General features: G+C 33.9%; 2 protein-coding genes across 2 annotated transcripts; one reads left to right on the top strand and one right to left on the bottom strand.

Annotated features, from left to right (window-relative positions):
* Positions 1–3,157: 3,157 nt before the first annotated feature.
* Positions 3,158–17,984, bottom strand: LOC143200209 (uncharacterized). Its single transcript, XM_076410608.1, has 3 exons — positions 17,570–17,984; positions 3,309–3,591; positions 3,158–3,251 (listed from the first exon to the last, which is right to left on the bottom strand). The coding sequence occupies exons 1-3, from the start codon at positions 17,982–17,984 to the stop codon at positions 3,212–3,214; spliced, it is 738 nt and encodes a 245-aa protein (XP_076266723.1). The 3' UTR covers positions 3,158–3,211.
* On the top strand, positions 12,335–14,393 carry LOC143199563 (uncharacterized). Its single transcript, XM_076409451.1, has 3 exons — positions 12,335–12,423; positions 12,481–12,648; positions 12,751–14,393. The coding sequence occupies exons 1-3, from the start codon at positions 12,372–12,374 to the stop codon at positions 14,244–14,246; spliced, it is 1,716 nt and encodes a 571-aa protein (XP_076265566.1). The 5' UTR covers positions 12,335–12,371; the 3' UTR covers positions 14,247–14,393.
* Positions 17,985–18,302: the final 318 nt, after the last annotated feature.

Here is an 18,302-nt window from a genome sequence, read left to right as displayed (position 1 = left end):
ATCGCACTTCGTGCTGGAATGCTCGTCCGTTTCGAGCGATAACCGTGTTTCCATGTGTTTGTTTTCAGATGGCTAGAGTAGTATGCAGCATTAATGGTACACAGGAAACCGACATACAGCACGCTCCGCCGGTTCCACAGAATCTTACCCGCAGACCTGGTTGTATTCGCTTTGACTGGCGCCCCTTCCTCCTTCCTCCTGCACTCTTTAGACGACATCTTGCTTTCGGGAGTGTAATAGTGCACCCATGTCGCGCCTGTAGTGAAGATTCGCGTTAAAAAAACCGTCCACCTCCGCCTCGTATCGCATCAGCAAGCGACGACAAACTTTCAACAGCGTAAATTTTTGCTCGCACTTCAAGGGTTAGCCGAAATGTCCCGAACATTCATCCTACGGTCCTCCAAAATCAGTTTTTCTACGTGGCGAATGTTGTCTGGTGTGATACTAGTTCGCGATCGACGGCTATGCGGCTCATTCTCGATAGTTTTTGCGGCTATCCTTGAATGATTTGGCTCATTTAAACACGACAGCTCTACTCAGGCACTCACTATCGAACTGATTTTGCAAGCGCAGAAAAATTTCCGTCTTTTTAACGCTTTTTCACACTAAAAAACGAATTACAATACGTTGCGCTACGGCAGTCGGCACTTGACGTTCACTCATGATCGTAGCACGTGCGTGAAACATGCGCTCCTGGCGAAAACTATGCCACACTGTTATTAAAGGACCCAGCTAACACATAAGCCACGACCTTAAAAACAAACATACATGCGCGCCATCTACAGCAGTGTTATGTGGACTTCAGGGGGAATCAACCAAGTTCTCTGCAAGAGACTCGTCGGAATTCGTAGTTACCAACTATTCCTTCTAAAATTGAAGCCTTCAAGTGCACGTAACTCAGCTGTACACTGACACTTAAATTAAACAGTCTGCTCTCTATATTATTCTGCCGATAAAGTATGCCTGAATAATTGCAATAGATACCAATTAAAAGTGAAGGCTTTCAAATTGAGGACAATGATATTATATCTATCTTTTTGACCAACATAGGTTGAATTTATGAAGTGTAGCCCTACTCACCTGATATGCTTTGTATTTTTTGAGGTTTTCCAACAAGTTCTCTGAGCCCTTTTACCAATTTACATTCTGCCTAGATTTTCTTCAGACCTGAGGATGAGTATAATACATTTTTTGCCCTATAATTTGATGTTTTTACTACATCGAACTGATTGTAATATTTTTTTTATGTTTAATAGTTATGCTTTTACTAGGTGTACCAGAAATTTCAAAATTTCAAGAACAGATGTCGCTAGGCTTAAGATGCAATGTTATTATTTGAACCATATCTCATTTTATTCTACTGACATCAAGATTCAAAACTATACATGTTATATTTTGCAAAAGTAACACCGTCATAGTCGTTGTCATGTCTCTTTGAAATTGTCAAGTTTATTGCTTGAAAACGTACATTTGCGCCTCGCATAACTTTTCTTATTTAACCAAAAGAAAAAATACCGCTGAAAGTCATCGTTTCCTGATAGAAATTTACGGTGGGCATGCTCTGACCTTAAAAACACGTGAGGCGTGGTTTGGAAGATTCAAAAGTGACGATCTCGATGTGCAAGACAGAGAACGTTCTGGTAGATCGAAAAAGTTTGAAGATGCGAAACTGCAAGAGTTATAGGATGAAAAAGCAACCCAAACTGAAATCCAATTTACAGAGGCGTTAAATGTGTCACAAAAGACGACCAACGATTTACGAGCAATGGGGAAGTTGAAAACACGGTAAGATGAGTGCCATATCAATTGAATGGTGGGTAAGTGGAAAATTGAAATATCGTCTGTGAAATGCTGCTTCAAAGGTATGGTAGGAAGTGATTTCTGCATCGAATAGTGAGGGGTGATGAAAAATGGATTTATTTTGAAAACTCTGAGCGTAAAAAATCATGCTTACCTTCCTGGCGAAGCCCGCCGATCGACTTCAAGGCCAAATCGTTTTGGTCGCAAGACAATGCTCCGTGTTTGGTAGCGCCAGAGTGGCGTGGTGCATTACAAACTGTCGAAACCTTGTAAATAGTTAATAGTCCTCGCTACAGACACAATATAATCAATTTGAGCTATGCATAGATCGAAAAAGGACCACAATGGGTCCAAAAACACGATAAAGTGATTTTACACCGCGATAACTCACCGTCTCATAAAACAAATCCAGTTAAGGAGGCATTGAAAGCACCTGGATGGGACATATTATCGTACACGCCGTACTCTACAGACCCTCCCCCGTCCGACGATCCACTTTTGGCATCAATGAGACACGCGCATCCAGGGCAGCACTTCGCCAATTTCGAAGAAGTTAGAAAATATCTCGAAATATGGTTTTCCTCAAAGGACAAACATTTTTTTTGGGATGGGATCCATAAATTGCCTGAAAGGCGGGCAAGATGTGTAGAATGAAACGGGCAATGTTTGAATAAATAAATTCTTGCATCTTCTTTAAAATTAATTAGTTTTTTTTTCGAAAAAAAAACCGGTACCGCGAACTTATTCATATGTACTTTAATCGATGACCTTTAGCCTGACTTTTATGTACTTAAGATATTTTTGGCATTAACAATTTCAAAGCTATTCTATAATAAAACAACTGTGAATTAATATGAATTTAATCGATATAATTATAAATTTTTCGAATACTGCTGATTAGAATCCAGATTCATCTGTCGTTTCCAGAAACCGTTCCAGATTTCCTTTAATAGACCTTCTCTCAAACAGGACGATTTAACTTGATATGCCAAATAAGGCAGCCAGAACGCCGCCTTCACCAACAACGTTTTCAGTACAACTAAACCAAAGAGAAGAGTGTGGAATCCCATTTTAACGAGATAAAGTTGAATAAGTAGAATCACCGGTATAACATACTCCAACAATTTCTTGTCCTGTGGCTTAAGATGACCGAAATGAGGTTTTTTTCGAGAAGAATCTGAAACAGTTCGAATTAGTTGACGAAAATTGAAAATAAAGTATATCATTATTTGTGATTGACTAAGAACTATTAATATTCAAATGAAACCTATCACAGATTTTATATACTCATAATACTATTTTGTATTTATAACCATTATTTTCATAACACTAGACACCAGATAAATAAAAAATCGAGTTAAAATTAATTTTTTATTTTAAACCAATTATATAACTAATAAGGATATTATTATTATTTCCATGAGTTTCCGTCAACATTATCTTGTTTCCACCTAAAAATCAATCACAAATTAGTATTTTATGTATTTACAGCATCAAGACAATCTTACTCGAACCAGGAATGACTTGGCTTGGTCTCTCCAGCGATGAGGGCTTTTTGATGGTGTTGCTGACAAACTTGCTTGAGGTGACTTAGCACAGACGGGAATGTGACGGCAGCAATGAGAATCACTTTTTTGATAATGAGTAAAACGGAAAAGACCATTGCCATTATGAATTTGATCTTGATCAGCTTGGCCATTATCAACACCGATAATATAAAGATTTTCTTTTCCTTGATCTTTCCCCTATTTCCTCTTCGTTGATCAGATTGAGATTCGATAGTACGGGCAGCTGGAACAATAGAATAGAATATTGGAAATGAAGTAGTCCTATATTGGTATAATAGAAAATGACCTCAACTTATCTGTTTTAATTTTCTGGTCACTACACTCAATAAAATTAAATGTTCACAATATTGAAACACCAACTTACTAAGAATTATTTGAAAATATTAGCTACTTTCATGTATTTAGATCAGCGATGTTTATTGATGAAAAGGCGGGATATAACTGTAAGCAACCTAACTGTGAAACTCGATGATTTTGATATTTCTCTACATAAAAAAACAGTTTTTCGATTAGTATTATTGAGTGCATACACAGTATTTTTACATTCATAAGTTTTGTTTTTTAATTTAAATAAATCTCCGCCTATGCCGTTCAAATGCTTTTATAGACTTATGGTGGTACCACTGTGTAATAACCCAATTGTAAGTTTTGGTAATTTTGATATCAGTGACAAAAACAGCCTATGGAGCCAAAGAGTGCAAAGAACATGAATTAGAGACTCAGAGACCTTTCAAACAGTTTAGCAGTTTATGAATACACTTTTTCTAATGTTTACATCTGTTGGGAAATATTCCAATAGTGCATATTCGTAACACGGGTTGAAATGGGAAAATGGAATGAAAAATCTTAAATCGCGGTTTCATTGCGTGCTACACAAAAATGAAGAGTTTTCTGTATAGTGTTATGAATAGCGATGTAAAGTGATTCGACTACGACATCCTTAAATGCAAAAAATCCTGGATCAGTCCGGAAGAATCATCCACATCGACACTGAAGTAGAATAAATGATTGGATCGCTGCCAAAGCAACATCCTTCTTTCGACAGCATTCAACATATCACAAGAAATATGCGAAAAAATTGTAAAGAATGGTGGAAAATATTTTGAATACATATATTGTACCAATTTCTCTCAATAAAGGCCCTCAAATGCGAAAATATCATAATATGTGCAAGTATCTAATAATTAAAAGTAAATTTCATAAATATCTTAACAATTGGAAACAATTTCAGTGTTCTATACAATTTCATTTCGAGTATCCCTATATAACTATCAGGACAGAGAGGCTATTTAATCTAGAAAATTTAATTAAAAAAGATTTTTTAATATTTAGAAATCTTTAGATTGTCATGATATTTGTTATGTTATATTCAAATCTAATTCATATCAGCTCATATGCTCATTCACAAAGTTTATTTACTATAGTAACATAATTTAAGATGTTTATTTCAATTCCAGCTCTTTTTAGTCAACCAAATTAACAAAAACTAAAACGATAAAAATATTACTCCACTGCATTTCTCGATATTTCTCAGGCATTCGACAAGGTGTGGCACACTGGACTGCATGTTAAATTGAAAAAGCTTTTGCCCTATACACACTTTCAACTACTGAAATCGCACCTCATTTATTAGGCATTTTATTAGGTATTTTATTGCCAAACAGGGTAACGAATACAATGACATATACCTAGTTTATTCGGGTGTTCCGCAGGGCAGTGTTCTTGGCCCATTGTTATATCTATTGCATACAAGTGACCTACCGACCTCAAGTAACACTACTGTTGCAACACAAGCTGACGATACAGTGGTTTTATATTGACACGAGGATCTAGTATCATCCTCAAGAAACTTTCAGCTGCATCTTAAGAAAGTCAAATTGTGATTGAAAATATGGCATATCGAAGCAAACCAGACAAAATCTACCCATGTGACAATCACCCTTTGTAGAAGAACATATCACTCAGTAAAATTGAATAATCATAAACTTCCGCTAGCAGACAACGTTAAATATCTCGGATTATATTTCGATCGACGTTTGACTTGGCTGTACTGACTGATAGGGCATAAATCTACTAGAACTACTACTAGGGTACTACTAGAAAATTTAACATAAATATCCTCCAGAGGTTCCAAAATAAAGTGTTACGAGTCTTCGTCGATGCTCCATATCACGTGTACAACAAACTGATTCAGCGCGATATCCCCGTAGAACCCATAACGAGTATTATTCGAAGTGTTAGTGCGAAGTACTCTGAAAAACTATTAGAGCATCCCAATGCACTCGCCAAACAGTTGTGCGCGATGACAGTGAAGTGCGTAGGCTCAAATGTAAACTACCTATAAATCTAAATTATCATTAGATAACAAGATTTTGCTGTATAAGTCAGTACTTAGGTCCATTTGAACCTATGGTATTGAACTGTGGGGTACTACTAGAAAATTTAACATAAATATACTCCAGAGGTTCCAAAATAAAGTGTTGCGAGCTATCATCGATGCCCCATATTACGTGTCTAACAAACTGATTCAGCGCGATATCTTCGTAGAACCCATAACGAGTGTTATTCAAAGTGTTAGTGGGAAGTACTCTGAAAGACTATTAGAGCATTCCAATCCACTCGCCAAATAGTTAAATGTGCGCGATGACAGTGAAGTGCGTAGGCTCAAACATAAACTACCATACGAACCCATTAATAGACGCATAGAGTGAGATTTAATAAGCCCTAGAATAAGCTAGAATAGTTTAAGAATAAGTTAGGATAATATGTAGAATAAGATTTAAATTATAAGTTGTACAGTAGATCGCTTACTGAAGTGAAATCATATAATAATACTTATTGCCCACGGGCACATTGTTGACGTTCTAGGAGATTAATAAAAATATATTCCAGCTCTTTAGCAACGTGGAATATTATTTGAATAATTGCATATGGTCAATACACGTAAGGTTTACTAGCTGACAATACACCCATACAAAACAATTTTCATTATACAGGACAATATAATATGAACCATAAAATCCAAATACAATATTTATTTATTAATAAGTAGTTGAGACACTATTTACTTTTAAAATAGCTATAATAGATCGCGAAATAAATTCTTAAAATTAGTGTCTTAAAATAGTTTCCAACGGAGCGTTGTCACTTTCTTGTACCAAAACATTTGTCAGTTGTTTCAATGATATCGGAGATGAAAATCAATTCCTCACTTTCCTAAAACTGCTCCCTTCCTTGCTCTAAAACTCGCAATAATTGTTGAATTATGTTGAGGTTTGGCGACTGGACCCAGACTAGGTCTTTTTAGCTGATTTTATGGATGCAAGATCATGGTGTAATATGGCTGTGTTTGGCAGCAATATATTAGTCACAGTAAGAACTTCGCTATGTCACAGGCCGGCGATATTAATGAAAGGACTGACAGAATACCATGATATTGCCAGTGTTTGGTAGCAATATGTTGCCACAGTAAGAATTTTATCATATCACGGACAAGTGACATGAATGGGAGGACCGATTGAATTACAATTTTATGTAGTTTTTTTTTAATCACCGTTATTTTGCGAAAAACATTTGTCCCTCCAAGACCTGGACGCTACAGCGGTAGCTGAAACAATACCAAAGAAAATGTACTCTTTTTAGTCCCTAATTTCACTAAACAGTAATTTTTCTAATTGTTAGTTTTCTTGATGTATTTCAATGAATCGTCAATAAACATTAAAAGGAACAATGTTTTTAATTCTGTTTACGCTACCCTAAAATCAAATTTAACAATCGGAAAAGTTAGTCGGAAAATGTGTCAGTTATTTTAGCGGGCATAACTGAATATATTAAATAGCGAAAATAGCTTTTAGAGCATTTTAGAACACTCCCTCATGCTTGTTTTTGGAACTTGTGCTTTAGACGTGCACAAGGAAAACATTTCAGTATGTATAAACTTCAAGAACTGCCTTAGTTACTTCATAACGAACATAAAATATTGTTTTTATATGCCTCATTGTTAAATTAGTTTCTATACTATTTTATCTCTCTTTATTGTTTAAAAGATCTAGTTGTTTTATATATACTTAGTCTGCATTAAAACTAAAATATGTATAATACAAGTAATTTAAAACTAATAATACAAGATACAATAAAAATAATTTTGAAATCACCATACCATCTGAGTAGATGAGCAATTAATAATTTAACATTTTTTTTTATTAACCTACTAAAACGTCAACGATCTGCCCGTGAGCAATGAGTATTATTATATGATTTCAGTTATATTACTATCCTAACATGTAATAGATCACTTCAGTAATCAAATTTAACAAAAAAAAATTTATCGACTTATTATTAAGATTATTTTTAGATTATTATAAATTATTATCTTAAGATTATTTTTAATCAGAAGTCGGTGTCGAGCAACAAAGTAGATTTGTTTTGTTCGTAATTTAATTTTGTAAATATGTCACAAATTTATATTATTATTTTTGTATTGTTTGGTTAAAATAATTATTGTAAATAGATAAATAGGTCTGGTTGGTATTAAGCTAAATTGTGTGTATATAATTGAATGTAAAATGCGGGTAGTAGATTTTTAGGTTAATTAAAGTTTTTGTTTATTTTTACTTTGTTATTACAATGATTATTATATACATGTTTTATTTTAAAACGTTTTTTTTTTGTATTATAAATTTTAATTTCATTATTTTTTACTTTTTAGTGAGTTCTTTAATTTTGAAGTCCGTTCAATTTTTTTGTTAAAAATATTTTATTTTTCTCTTTGTAGTGTTAGATATCAATAAATAAAGCAGATATTTTATTAAGTGTTACAATGGATAACCAAAGTAAAGGTTCAGCCCGTATGAGGAAAAATAGGAATAAAGAAACAATGATTGAATATAAGGAACGCTTCAGGCTCCGGGGTCCGCTACCTAGTCTAGGTGATTTGACAAGTGTTCCAACCAAACTAGAACAGAAAAGTTGCTGTTCCCGTTGGGAATCGAACCCGCGACCGCCGCGTGTGAGCTTAACTTTATAATCTTTACACAATAGAAACAGTGACCTGAAATATATCTATGACCAATTAATATATTTAAAAGCAAACTGAATGGCTTTTACACTGAACTACTTCCGATTTTTCAGTTCAGGTATAACATTATATAGAAATATCGGATTCTTTTAGATAAAAAAAATATGTGAAAACTTTTTACGTACCTTTGAAATTTGAGGATTTCCCTCGATATCACTCCCACTTATCCCCATCAGATTCTGATTTGGTTTCAATAGGACCATCTCGGAAGTGTACTCTTTTGAATAAAAAAATAATTTTGACAATCGGTTCATAATTCACGGAAAAATCGACGAACATACATTTAAAAAATATACAGCCGAACATAGAACATCCTCTTTTTTTTTTGAAGTCGATTAAAAATGGATAGCATGTGTTACTTTAAAATAAAGATTTAATATTTTAGCAACTAATTTATTCAAAATGTTTTATCATTAATGAATTATGCATTTTTTAAAACTTTTTATTGTTCTTTTAAACAAAACTAGCACAACCTATTCAAGGACGATATTTAAGGACTATTTAAATAGAAACATTTTTACGGCTCCTATAACTTATTTTTTGAAACATTCTTAAACTATTCGTAATTATCAGTGCTCTTAGACTATTCCATCTTAGGGCAGATCATCTTAAAACGCTGATTGACTAATTAGACTTATATTTAGATACTCTTATAGTTCAAGACGTATGTTTTTATACAGTTAAGAGCGCAAAAAGGCAGTGTCATTCCCATAAAGTCCGGATTTTACTGGATACCGAGGCGAGTGAGGAACCCTGTGGAACCCTGGATGAATTTCCCAGTCAAAAAAGAACCACCAAGTCTGAGTTGGAAAATTGGTTGGTTTTGATTATTTCGAAATTCGATCAAATAATTTTGCTACACGACACATCCTACAAAATTCATGAAATTCTACATATAAATGCTTAAGTTTAAAGTCTTAAGTCGCATGCTACATTAACAACCATTATTCCTTCCAAATGCCACTTATTTCGGCCGATGACTCATGGCCTGTCCGATCGCTACTTCATTTCTTAGTTAGAAATCAGTTATTCTTGGATCAAAAGAGGATAAAATATTCAAGGACGAATCCGTGTACCAACAGAAAATGAGAAAAGTCGTAGCTAATCACGGCAATATTATTAATAACTTACATTTTCTCAATATCTCCGAATATAATCTCAAAATGTGGACTTAAACACAGTATTAAAATAAATTGGACACACACAATTCCTCCAAATCCCATCCCAAATATTGGGTTTGCTTATACGGATAATGAACTTTTCAGACTGCCAAATTGTTCCCAATATACGAAAGCCTAAATCTGATAATCTCTCTTAATAGCCATGCTAAAGCATGGCTTATATAGTCTGATTCTGCGTGCATTTTCCTTAACATCATATTTGTCTAGATCCCCAGTTTCACACCTGGGGACGAATTGACTAATAACTTCGCCAAAGAAGTTATTAGAATGATCAACAAATTATAAATACATAATATTAGAAATCCCAATTCCAATTTGTAGATCGTAATATATATAGCCTGGTAGTATGACCATGACGGAAAACAAGCTTTGGCTCATTAGGAAGAAATTATTTTCTCCTGTTGTCTTCTTAGAAAGGAAATATAAACAAATTCAATTAAAAAACTGCTAATTGGTGATTGTAAATTTACCCATTTATTCCTTATAGATCAAACTGAGAGATATCTGTGTCCCAAATGTGAGGAACCAGTGTCCATCTCCCATATCTTAACAAAATTCAGAAACTTATTAAGTATTGAAAAAAGTCATGGCTTGTCTGATTCATTGAAGAACGTTTACTTGCCTCAGAATATGCCCAAATTATTTGATTTCCTTACGGAAATCGGTTTTTGTTGTGGTTGTCTAAATATTTGTTTCATTTCAATATTTATTATGGAAGTTTTGTAGTTGGTTTTATTAATCTATTTTTAAGTGCCAAAACAACGCAACTATTCATAAGCGGTTGCGTTATTGTTATGGGTTTTCTTGAAAAACAGTACAGACCGAGTAGTCTTTTAGTTTTCGTTAACGTTTCAGATCAAGAAATAGTTGAAAGTCATCAGAAAATGCACACATTGGGTAGGTTTTAAATCAACAATATCAATAAATCAATAATCTCTTAAACTTAAAAGAAAAAATTTAAAACTTTATACTAATTGCTGCTAGAACTGTCATTTAACTTTTTGTGTTTTTTTCAACAGACAAGTAACTATACCGCAACCAATATTTTGCCACTAAACTTTCTGAAATATCTTAGATATTCTAAAACATGTCGTTTTTTCTATACACATAAGTAGTACGTGAAAAGCAATAGTGCTCAAAAGTTATCTGCGTGGACATATATATCTAATGTCCTCATTCTTGTGTAATGCACTTATATATTCTAGAATAAATCAAATGTCATATACTAATTATATAATGTCAACATTTCCACTAAAACCCGTAATTGATATTAATGAAGTACGATTAATTGCAGAATGTCAATGTTTAATCTTATATATAAAAATGAATCGCAAAATATGTTCCTAAGCGCATAACTCAACAACGCCTGGACCAATTTGGCCAAATCTTTTTTTAAAATGTTCGTTGAAGTTCAGGGATGGTTTTTACGGCGAGAAAAAGAATTATTGCTGGAAAAACCCTAAAAATAGCCCTTTTTGTTTGAATTTGTTTCGTGTATCAGTTGACAATTCATCTGTCATCTGTCAAAAGTCATCTGTAACAGACAACTTTTTTTTTTTAAATTTGATATGACTTGAACTCAAATCCTTTTAATCCGTACGAATTGTTTTATTTATTTAAAATTTTTTATTTGTTTAAAATTTAATTCAAATTTTAAATAAATAAAACAATTTGTACGGCTTAAAAGGATTTGAGTTCAAGTCATATCAAATTTTAAAAAAAAAGTTGTCTGTTACAGATGACTTTTGACAGATGACAGATGAATTGTCAAGTGATACACGAAACAAATTCGTATATCGTGTTTTGTGCAGAGTGTTTAGTTAGTTAGTGTTTGTTTAGTTCGTGATTAGTGAAAAAATAATTTATATTTGATTCGCGTGAAGCGCGAGCGCGACATTCAACTAATAATCGCGCAAGTTTGAATCCAGCTGCTTTCAGTTACGATGTGTCAATTGACTACAGTAACTACCAATGTGTTGTTATTGGTTCTATGAACTTGGTTTGCTCACACTGTAAGGCATTAAAATACAAAAACGAAGCCAATGGATTGTGTTGCGCAAATGGTAAAGTGAAATTGATACAATTGGATCCACCACCAGAACCATTGTACTCATTGGTTTCAGGAATAGGAACAGATTCTATACACTTTTTGACACATATTCAACAATATAACAATTGCTTTCAAATGACTTCATTTGGGGCAACAAATGCAGTTCGGGAAAATTTTATGCCAACTTTCAAGGTATGTATTATAGCAGTTACTCATAATTATTTTAGCGAACAAAATTTTCTGTCACCAAAGTTAAGATGTGTTACTAATCTTCAATTTCTTAATCATTACGAAATATATCACTTAGTCATCATATTATATGGTGATTCAGTTTCAGTGACACTTTTATTATATTTTATATTTGATAGATATTAGTTAAAACTAAATATATACTTTTTAAGATCAAATATTATTTAAGTTTGATCATTGACAATCCATTAATTTATACCACACCATAATATTTTTTTTATTTACAGATACAAGGGCAAATATATCACAGAGCAGGTTCACTGTTACCAGTGTCAGATAGCGACAACAAATTCCTGCAAATTTATTTTATGGGCAATTCACCACAAGAAGTTGATCTGCGTTGTGCACATAACAATTTAGTAAAGAGGTCTATTGTAGAACAATTACAAACTTTATTTCATCAACACAATCAATTGATTATATTGTTTAAAACTGCCCTGGATCTGATGCCATCCGATAATCACAAAATTGTAATCAGAGCTGATAAAACACCTGCAGGTCAACATACAAGACGTTTTAATGCACCAACTATTGATGAAGTTGCTATCGTTGTAGTTGGAGAAAACTTGGAATCCCGTGATATTGTTTTACATCGTCGGAATTTTCAATTACAACCTATAAAGGAAACACACCGCTCATATGATGCACTGCAATATCCCATTATATTTTGGCAAGGTGAAGATGGCTACGATTTATCAATAAAAATGATAAATCCCATTACAGGTAACTAAAATATTAGTTTAGCTATGGCGATAATATCTCAGTCACTATATTATGTATTTTAATTTTATATTTGAATGTTATTAAAACAAAATCTGTTTACAGGTTCTGAAACCAACAAAAAAGTCAGTTCAATGAACTATTATTCATACCGCCTAATGATTCGGGAAAATGCAGATAATCGCATATTGAAATGTCGGCGATTATATCACAAATATGTTGTTGACATGTATGTTAAAATTGAAACGGAGAGATTAACATTCATCAGGTTGAATCAAACCAAACTCCGATCTGAAGAGTATATTCACCTTCGAGATGCGATTAATACTGATGGAAATGCACAGAATGTCGGTCGGATGACTATTCTTCCAGCAACATACATCGGAAGCCCTCGGCATATGCACGAATATGCTCAAGATGCCATGTCGTATGTTCGTCATTATGGTACAGCAGATTTGTTCATCACATTTACATGCAATCCGCAATGGATAGAAATTAAGCAGGAGTTATTACCTGGGAAATCATCCATTGATCGTCATGATATTACAGCCAGAGTCTTTAGACAAAAGTTGAAATCTTTAATGAATTTCATCGTAAAACATAATGTGTTTGGTGAGACACGCTGCTGGATGTATTCTGTGGAGTGGCAGAAACGAGGATTGCCACATGCACACATTTTGATTTGGTTGGTTGAAAAGATAAGGCCAAATGAAGTTGATGCAGTGATATCAGCTGAAATCCCTAATGTACAAGTAGATCCTGGATTGCATGAGGTAGTTATCAAAAACATGATACATGGTCCCTGTGGAACTCTTAATCAAAATTCACCGTGTATGATGGATGGTAAATGTTCAAAACGATATCCACGGACATTAATATCGGAAACAATTACTGGTAATGACGGTTATCCATTGTATCGTCGCAGATCGACAGCAGACAATGGAAAATCAACAATTGTCAAATTAAATCAACAAGATATTGAAATAGATAATCGTTGGATTGTTCCATATTCACCCATTTTATCAAAGACATTCAAAGCACACATCAACGTTGAATCTTGCCATTCAGTGAAATCGATTAAATACATTTGCAAATATGTAAGCAAAGGGAGTGATATGGCTGTGATTGAAATTGGTGCAGAGAATTCTAATGATGAAGTTACCCAATACCAAATGGGCCGCTATGTCAGTAGTAATGAAGCAGTTTGGCGAATATTTTCTTTTCCTATTCATGAGAGACACCCTTCTGTTGTTCACTTAGCTGTGCATTTAGAAAATGGACAAAGAGTGTATTTTACAGCACAGAACGCAGTACAAAGAGCTGCTCAGCCACCATCTACTACATTAACCAGTTTTTTTGAGACATGCCAAAACGATGATTTCGCACAAACATTGCTATATTCTGAAATGCCAAAATATTATACCTGGAATCAATCCTCAAGGAGATTTATACGACGGAAACAAGGAAAACCAGTTCCAGGATATACAGATGTATATTCCACCGATGCGATTGGCCGGATTTATTCAGTACATCCAAGCAATGATGAATGTTTTTATTTACGACTGCTATTAGTCAATGTACGTGGCCCAACATCATTCTAATAGTTACGAACTGTTGATGGTGAATTGTGTGGATCCTACAGAGAAGCCTGTCAACGTTTGCAATTGCTTGAAAATGACGCTCATTGGGATCAAACTCTCAATGATGCTGTAATATCATCACACACTCATCAAATACGAACATTGTTTTCTATAATCATATCTACATGCTTCCCATCAAACCCAATTGATTTGTGGATCAAGTACAAAGATTATATGTGTGATGATATTTTGTATCAAATACGGAATAGAATGGGAAATCCAAATATACAAATCAGTGAAGAAATTTACAATGAAGCATTGATTTCAATTGAGGACATGTGCTTGATAATGTCAAACAAACTATTAATTCAATTAGGCCTGACCGCGCCCAATCGTCCAATGCATGACGCTTTTAACCAAGAGTTGCATCGAGAAAGACTGTATGATCTCAACGCTTTGAAAGAATAAATTCAAACAAATCTTCCACTGTTAAATGAACAACAGAAGTATGTATTTGAAACTCTTATGAAAGTAACAAATGATGAAACTGGAGGGATTTATTTCTTAGATGCACCTGGTGGTACAGGAAAAACTTTTTTTATTTCATTAATATTAGCAACAATTCGCTCACAAAATAAAATTGCACTTGCACTCGCTTCGTCGGGAATCGCAGCAACTTTGCTTGAAGGTGGTCGAACAGCCCATTCAGCACTAAAATTGCCATTAAATATGCAAAGCAATGAAACTCCAACCTGCAACGTTTCGAAGAACTCTGCAATGGCAAAGGTTTTGCAGCAATGTAAATTGATTGTTTGGGATGAATGCACGATGGCACATAAAAAATCTTTGGAGGCTTTAGACAGAACCTTAAAAGATCTACGTAGCAATAATAACCGATTTGGTGGTGCAATGATTTTATTAGCAGGAGATTTTCGTCAAACATTGCCAGTGATTCCACGATCAACGCCAGCTGATGAACTCAATGCATGTCTAAAGTCCTCCAATTTGTGGAAACATGTTAAAGTACTTCATTTAAGCAAGAATATGCGTGTCGAGTTGCAAAATAACCAATCTGGAAACATATTCTCTAAACAACTCATTGACATTGGTAATGGCAAATTTCCTATAGACATGTTGACGGCTTGCTTTTGCTATGACTATAAACAAGTCCCAGGGGCAATCATTAAGTGTTTGTGGTATTAATCTAGAAAACCCATGTTTCTCACATGGTCAATTGTATGTTGCCTGTTCCCGTGTTGGAAAACCATCAGATTTGTTTATCTATGCGCCAGGTAATCAAACAAAAAACATCGTATACCACAAAGCAATATAATGATAATAATAATAATAATTATGATTCACATGATTAACAATAAAGCGATTACTTACTTTTCAATCCTTATATATGTTTTATTTAATTATTTTTTATTCACAACGCCCTATCACCAGGGTGATGGTTCTGTTCAGGAGAATTTTTTAAAATACGTAGGCACAAAAACTGCCACATTACAAATCTTTTTGACAGGACGAAGTCTGTCGGGTCAGCTAGTTGACAATAAAAATAATGTCAAAAACTGATTTGCTAATTATAATTACACGTGCTATAAAATTTTATTAGCAAGTAAGCTTATTAATATGTCATCTATATATCGCCTAACTCAAATTAGAATTAAGATCATAATAACAGGTCAATTCAAAATTCCCCGTCCTGACACATAGATGGCGCGCTACTAGAATTAAATCCATATGTTTGTTAGTTAGCCCTAATCCTCAAAAGAAGCGTGTATAAATTTGACAGCTGACGGATCATTAATATGTGAATTATGGCATTTGGGTGAAGCAACTTTTGTTATTGCGAAAAAAAGTGGATAAAAAGGAATTTAGCGTGTTGATAAGATATTACTTTTTGAAGGGAAAAAGTACAGTTAAAGAAAAAACTTGGTTTGATGCCCAGTTTCCGGACACTGCCCCAGGAAAATCAACCATCAAGGATTGGTATGCTAAGTTTAGACGTGGTGAAATGAGCACTGAAGACGGTAAACGCAGTGGGAGCCCAAAAGAGGTTGTTACGAACGAAAACATTTAAAACATCGACAAAATGATTTTCTATGACCGTAAATTGAAATTGAATGAAATAACAGACACTCCAAAGATATCGACTGAACGTGTACATTATATCATTCACGAATATTTGGGTATAAGCAATCTCTGTGTAAAGTCAGTGTCGCGCGAGCTCACTTTTGACCAAAAACAACGATGAGTTGATCATCAAGCGTAATAAATAAGCCGAGTTTTTGAGTCGATATGTGACAATGGATGAAACATGGCTCCATCATTTCACTCCGAAGTCCAATCGATAGTCATCAAAGTGGATTGCACACGATGAACCCGCTCCAAAGCGTGGGAAAACGCAACAGTCGGCTGGCAAGGTTATGGCGTCTGTATTTTGGGATGCGCATGGAATAATTTTCATAGGCTACCTTGAAAAAGGAAGAACCATCAACAGCGACTATTACATAGCGTTATTGGACCGTTTGAAGGATGAAATCATCGAAAAAAGGCCGCATTTGAAGAAAAAGAAAGTGCTGCTTGTGTCACAAGTCAGTGAAAACAATGACAAAAATTCATAAATTGGGCTTCGAATTGCTTCATCATCTACCTTCTTCCCCAGATCTGGTCACCCGCGGCTCTTTTCTCTTCTCAGACCTTAACATATTGCTCGATGAGAAGAAATTTTCGTCGGATGAAGAGACGATCGCCAAAACTGAGGCCTATTTTGAAGCAAAGGACTACAAAAATGGTATAGAAAACTTGGAGGGTCGCTATAATAACCCTTAAAGAGAATTATGTTGAATTAAAAAATTAATTTTGCCAAAAAAATTTGTTTAACTATGGTAGGCCGGGGACTTACCTGTTATTTATTAAAAATATATTAGAATAAAATTCGTGACGCAAAATTTGACTTGACCTTCCCGAAAATGTTACTTTACGTAGAAACCCAACAGTTATTTAGGTGTATTCTCGAATATCGAACAATATTAATGAAATTTTAAAACCACAAATTTCTGATATTATACAATGTAAAAACAGACATTCTATTTCCACGATTAAGGAAGTAATTATATCAACCGTGAAAATAAGCTTAATATATTGTTTTTAGAAATATATAAGAACGAAAACATGTAACCTCTGGCGTATTACACCACTTTTACTAAACTTAAAACATCAAGTGTCAACTATTTTTTAGGTTAAAAATTCTGTACACACTGCATAAACAATAGTGCGACAATTAATAATTATTCATGAACATTAAAATTTGATTTTAAACAAAATGAAAACACTACCTGTAGATATTTCTTGTCGAACTATGTTGGAATTATTCACTCCTCTTGAGGATATAATTTCCACTCCTTCAGGTAAACGAAATTGAAATCCGTGAGTGTTGGCAAACCTCACTAGTTTTCTTTGGAAGAACTTAATCACTTTCTCTAACTCTGTATCGGTTTCTAAATAACGAGGTGCCGTTAAATCATAGGTGTTATCTACTTTGGGTTCAATTTTAACTAATCTCACTGTTTCACTATCAGGACTCTCATATTCAAAATCGTCGATTATTTTTAAGATTCGATACTTCACACAGAAAAATGGTTTTCTTGTTTTTTTACAATACTTTTGAAGATGATTTGTGTACTCATCGGCTCTAACGTTCCACAGTAGAAACGTTAGCACCAAAAACTCAATAAATAAATTAATGAGCATTATAAGCTCGATTTGTGTTAGGGTTATCAACTACAAGTACTAAGCAAACATTTCTTGTACCTTTATTTATGGATGAAAAAGTATCACACTAGGCTAACAAAATTAATAAGATCATTTAATTTTACGGCATAAATATTAAAAGGAAATTTTAATTAAAACTCATATTTTACTGTTATATTTGACCCAATATTGGAAAGTAACTTATTGGAAAATAACCTTAATAAACAGTTCAAAATTAAATTGGCAAATAATTATACAAATTTACTGTTTAACTCTCACTTTTTGGTTTTATAAATGTTGTTATTGATTTATCAAAAA

Source organism: Rhynchophorus ferrugineus, unplaced genomic scaffold (genome assembly GCF_030347505.1).
Source record: "Rhynchophorus ferrugineus isolate W39M unplaced genomic scaffold, kcgeb_rfMv2 rfM7, whole genome shotgun sequence".
Taxonomy (NCBI): domain Eukaryota; kingdom Metazoa; phylum Arthropoda; class Insecta; order Coleoptera; family Curculionidae; genus Rhynchophorus; species Rhynchophorus ferrugineus.
This window is presented reverse-complemented; position numbering and strand designations above follow the sequence as displayed.

What these genes read in the sequence shown, in the direction of transcription:
- LOC143199563 (XM_076409451.1), top strand. Translation starts at nt 12,372, where the DNA reads ATGCCATCCGATAATCACAAAATTGTAATCAGAGCTGATAAAACACCT. An exon ending in AGCTGATAAAACACCTGCAG is followed by an intron (nt 12,424 to 12,480) that starts GTCAACATACAA and finishes CTATCGTTGTAG; the next exon opens with TTGGAGAAAACTTGGAATCC. An exon ending in AATGATAAATCCCATTACAG is followed by an intron (nt 12,649 to 12,750) that starts GTAACTAAAATA and finishes ATCTGTTTACAG; the next exon opens with GTTCTGAAACCAACAAAAAA.
- LOC143200209 (XM_076410608.1), bottom strand. Translation starts at nt 17,984, where the DNA reads ATGCTCATTAATTTATTTATTGAGTTTTTGGTGCTAACGTTTCTACTG. An exon ending in TCGACAAGAAATATCTACAG is followed by an intron (nt 3,592 to 17,569) that starts GTAGTGTTTTCA and finishes CTATTGTTCCAG; the next exon opens with CTGCCCGTACTATCGAATCT. An exon ending in CCAAGTCATTCCTGGTTCGA is followed by an intron (nt 3,252 to 3,308) that starts GTAAGATTGTCT and finishes ATTGATTTTTAG; the next exon opens with GTGGAAACAAGATAATGTTG.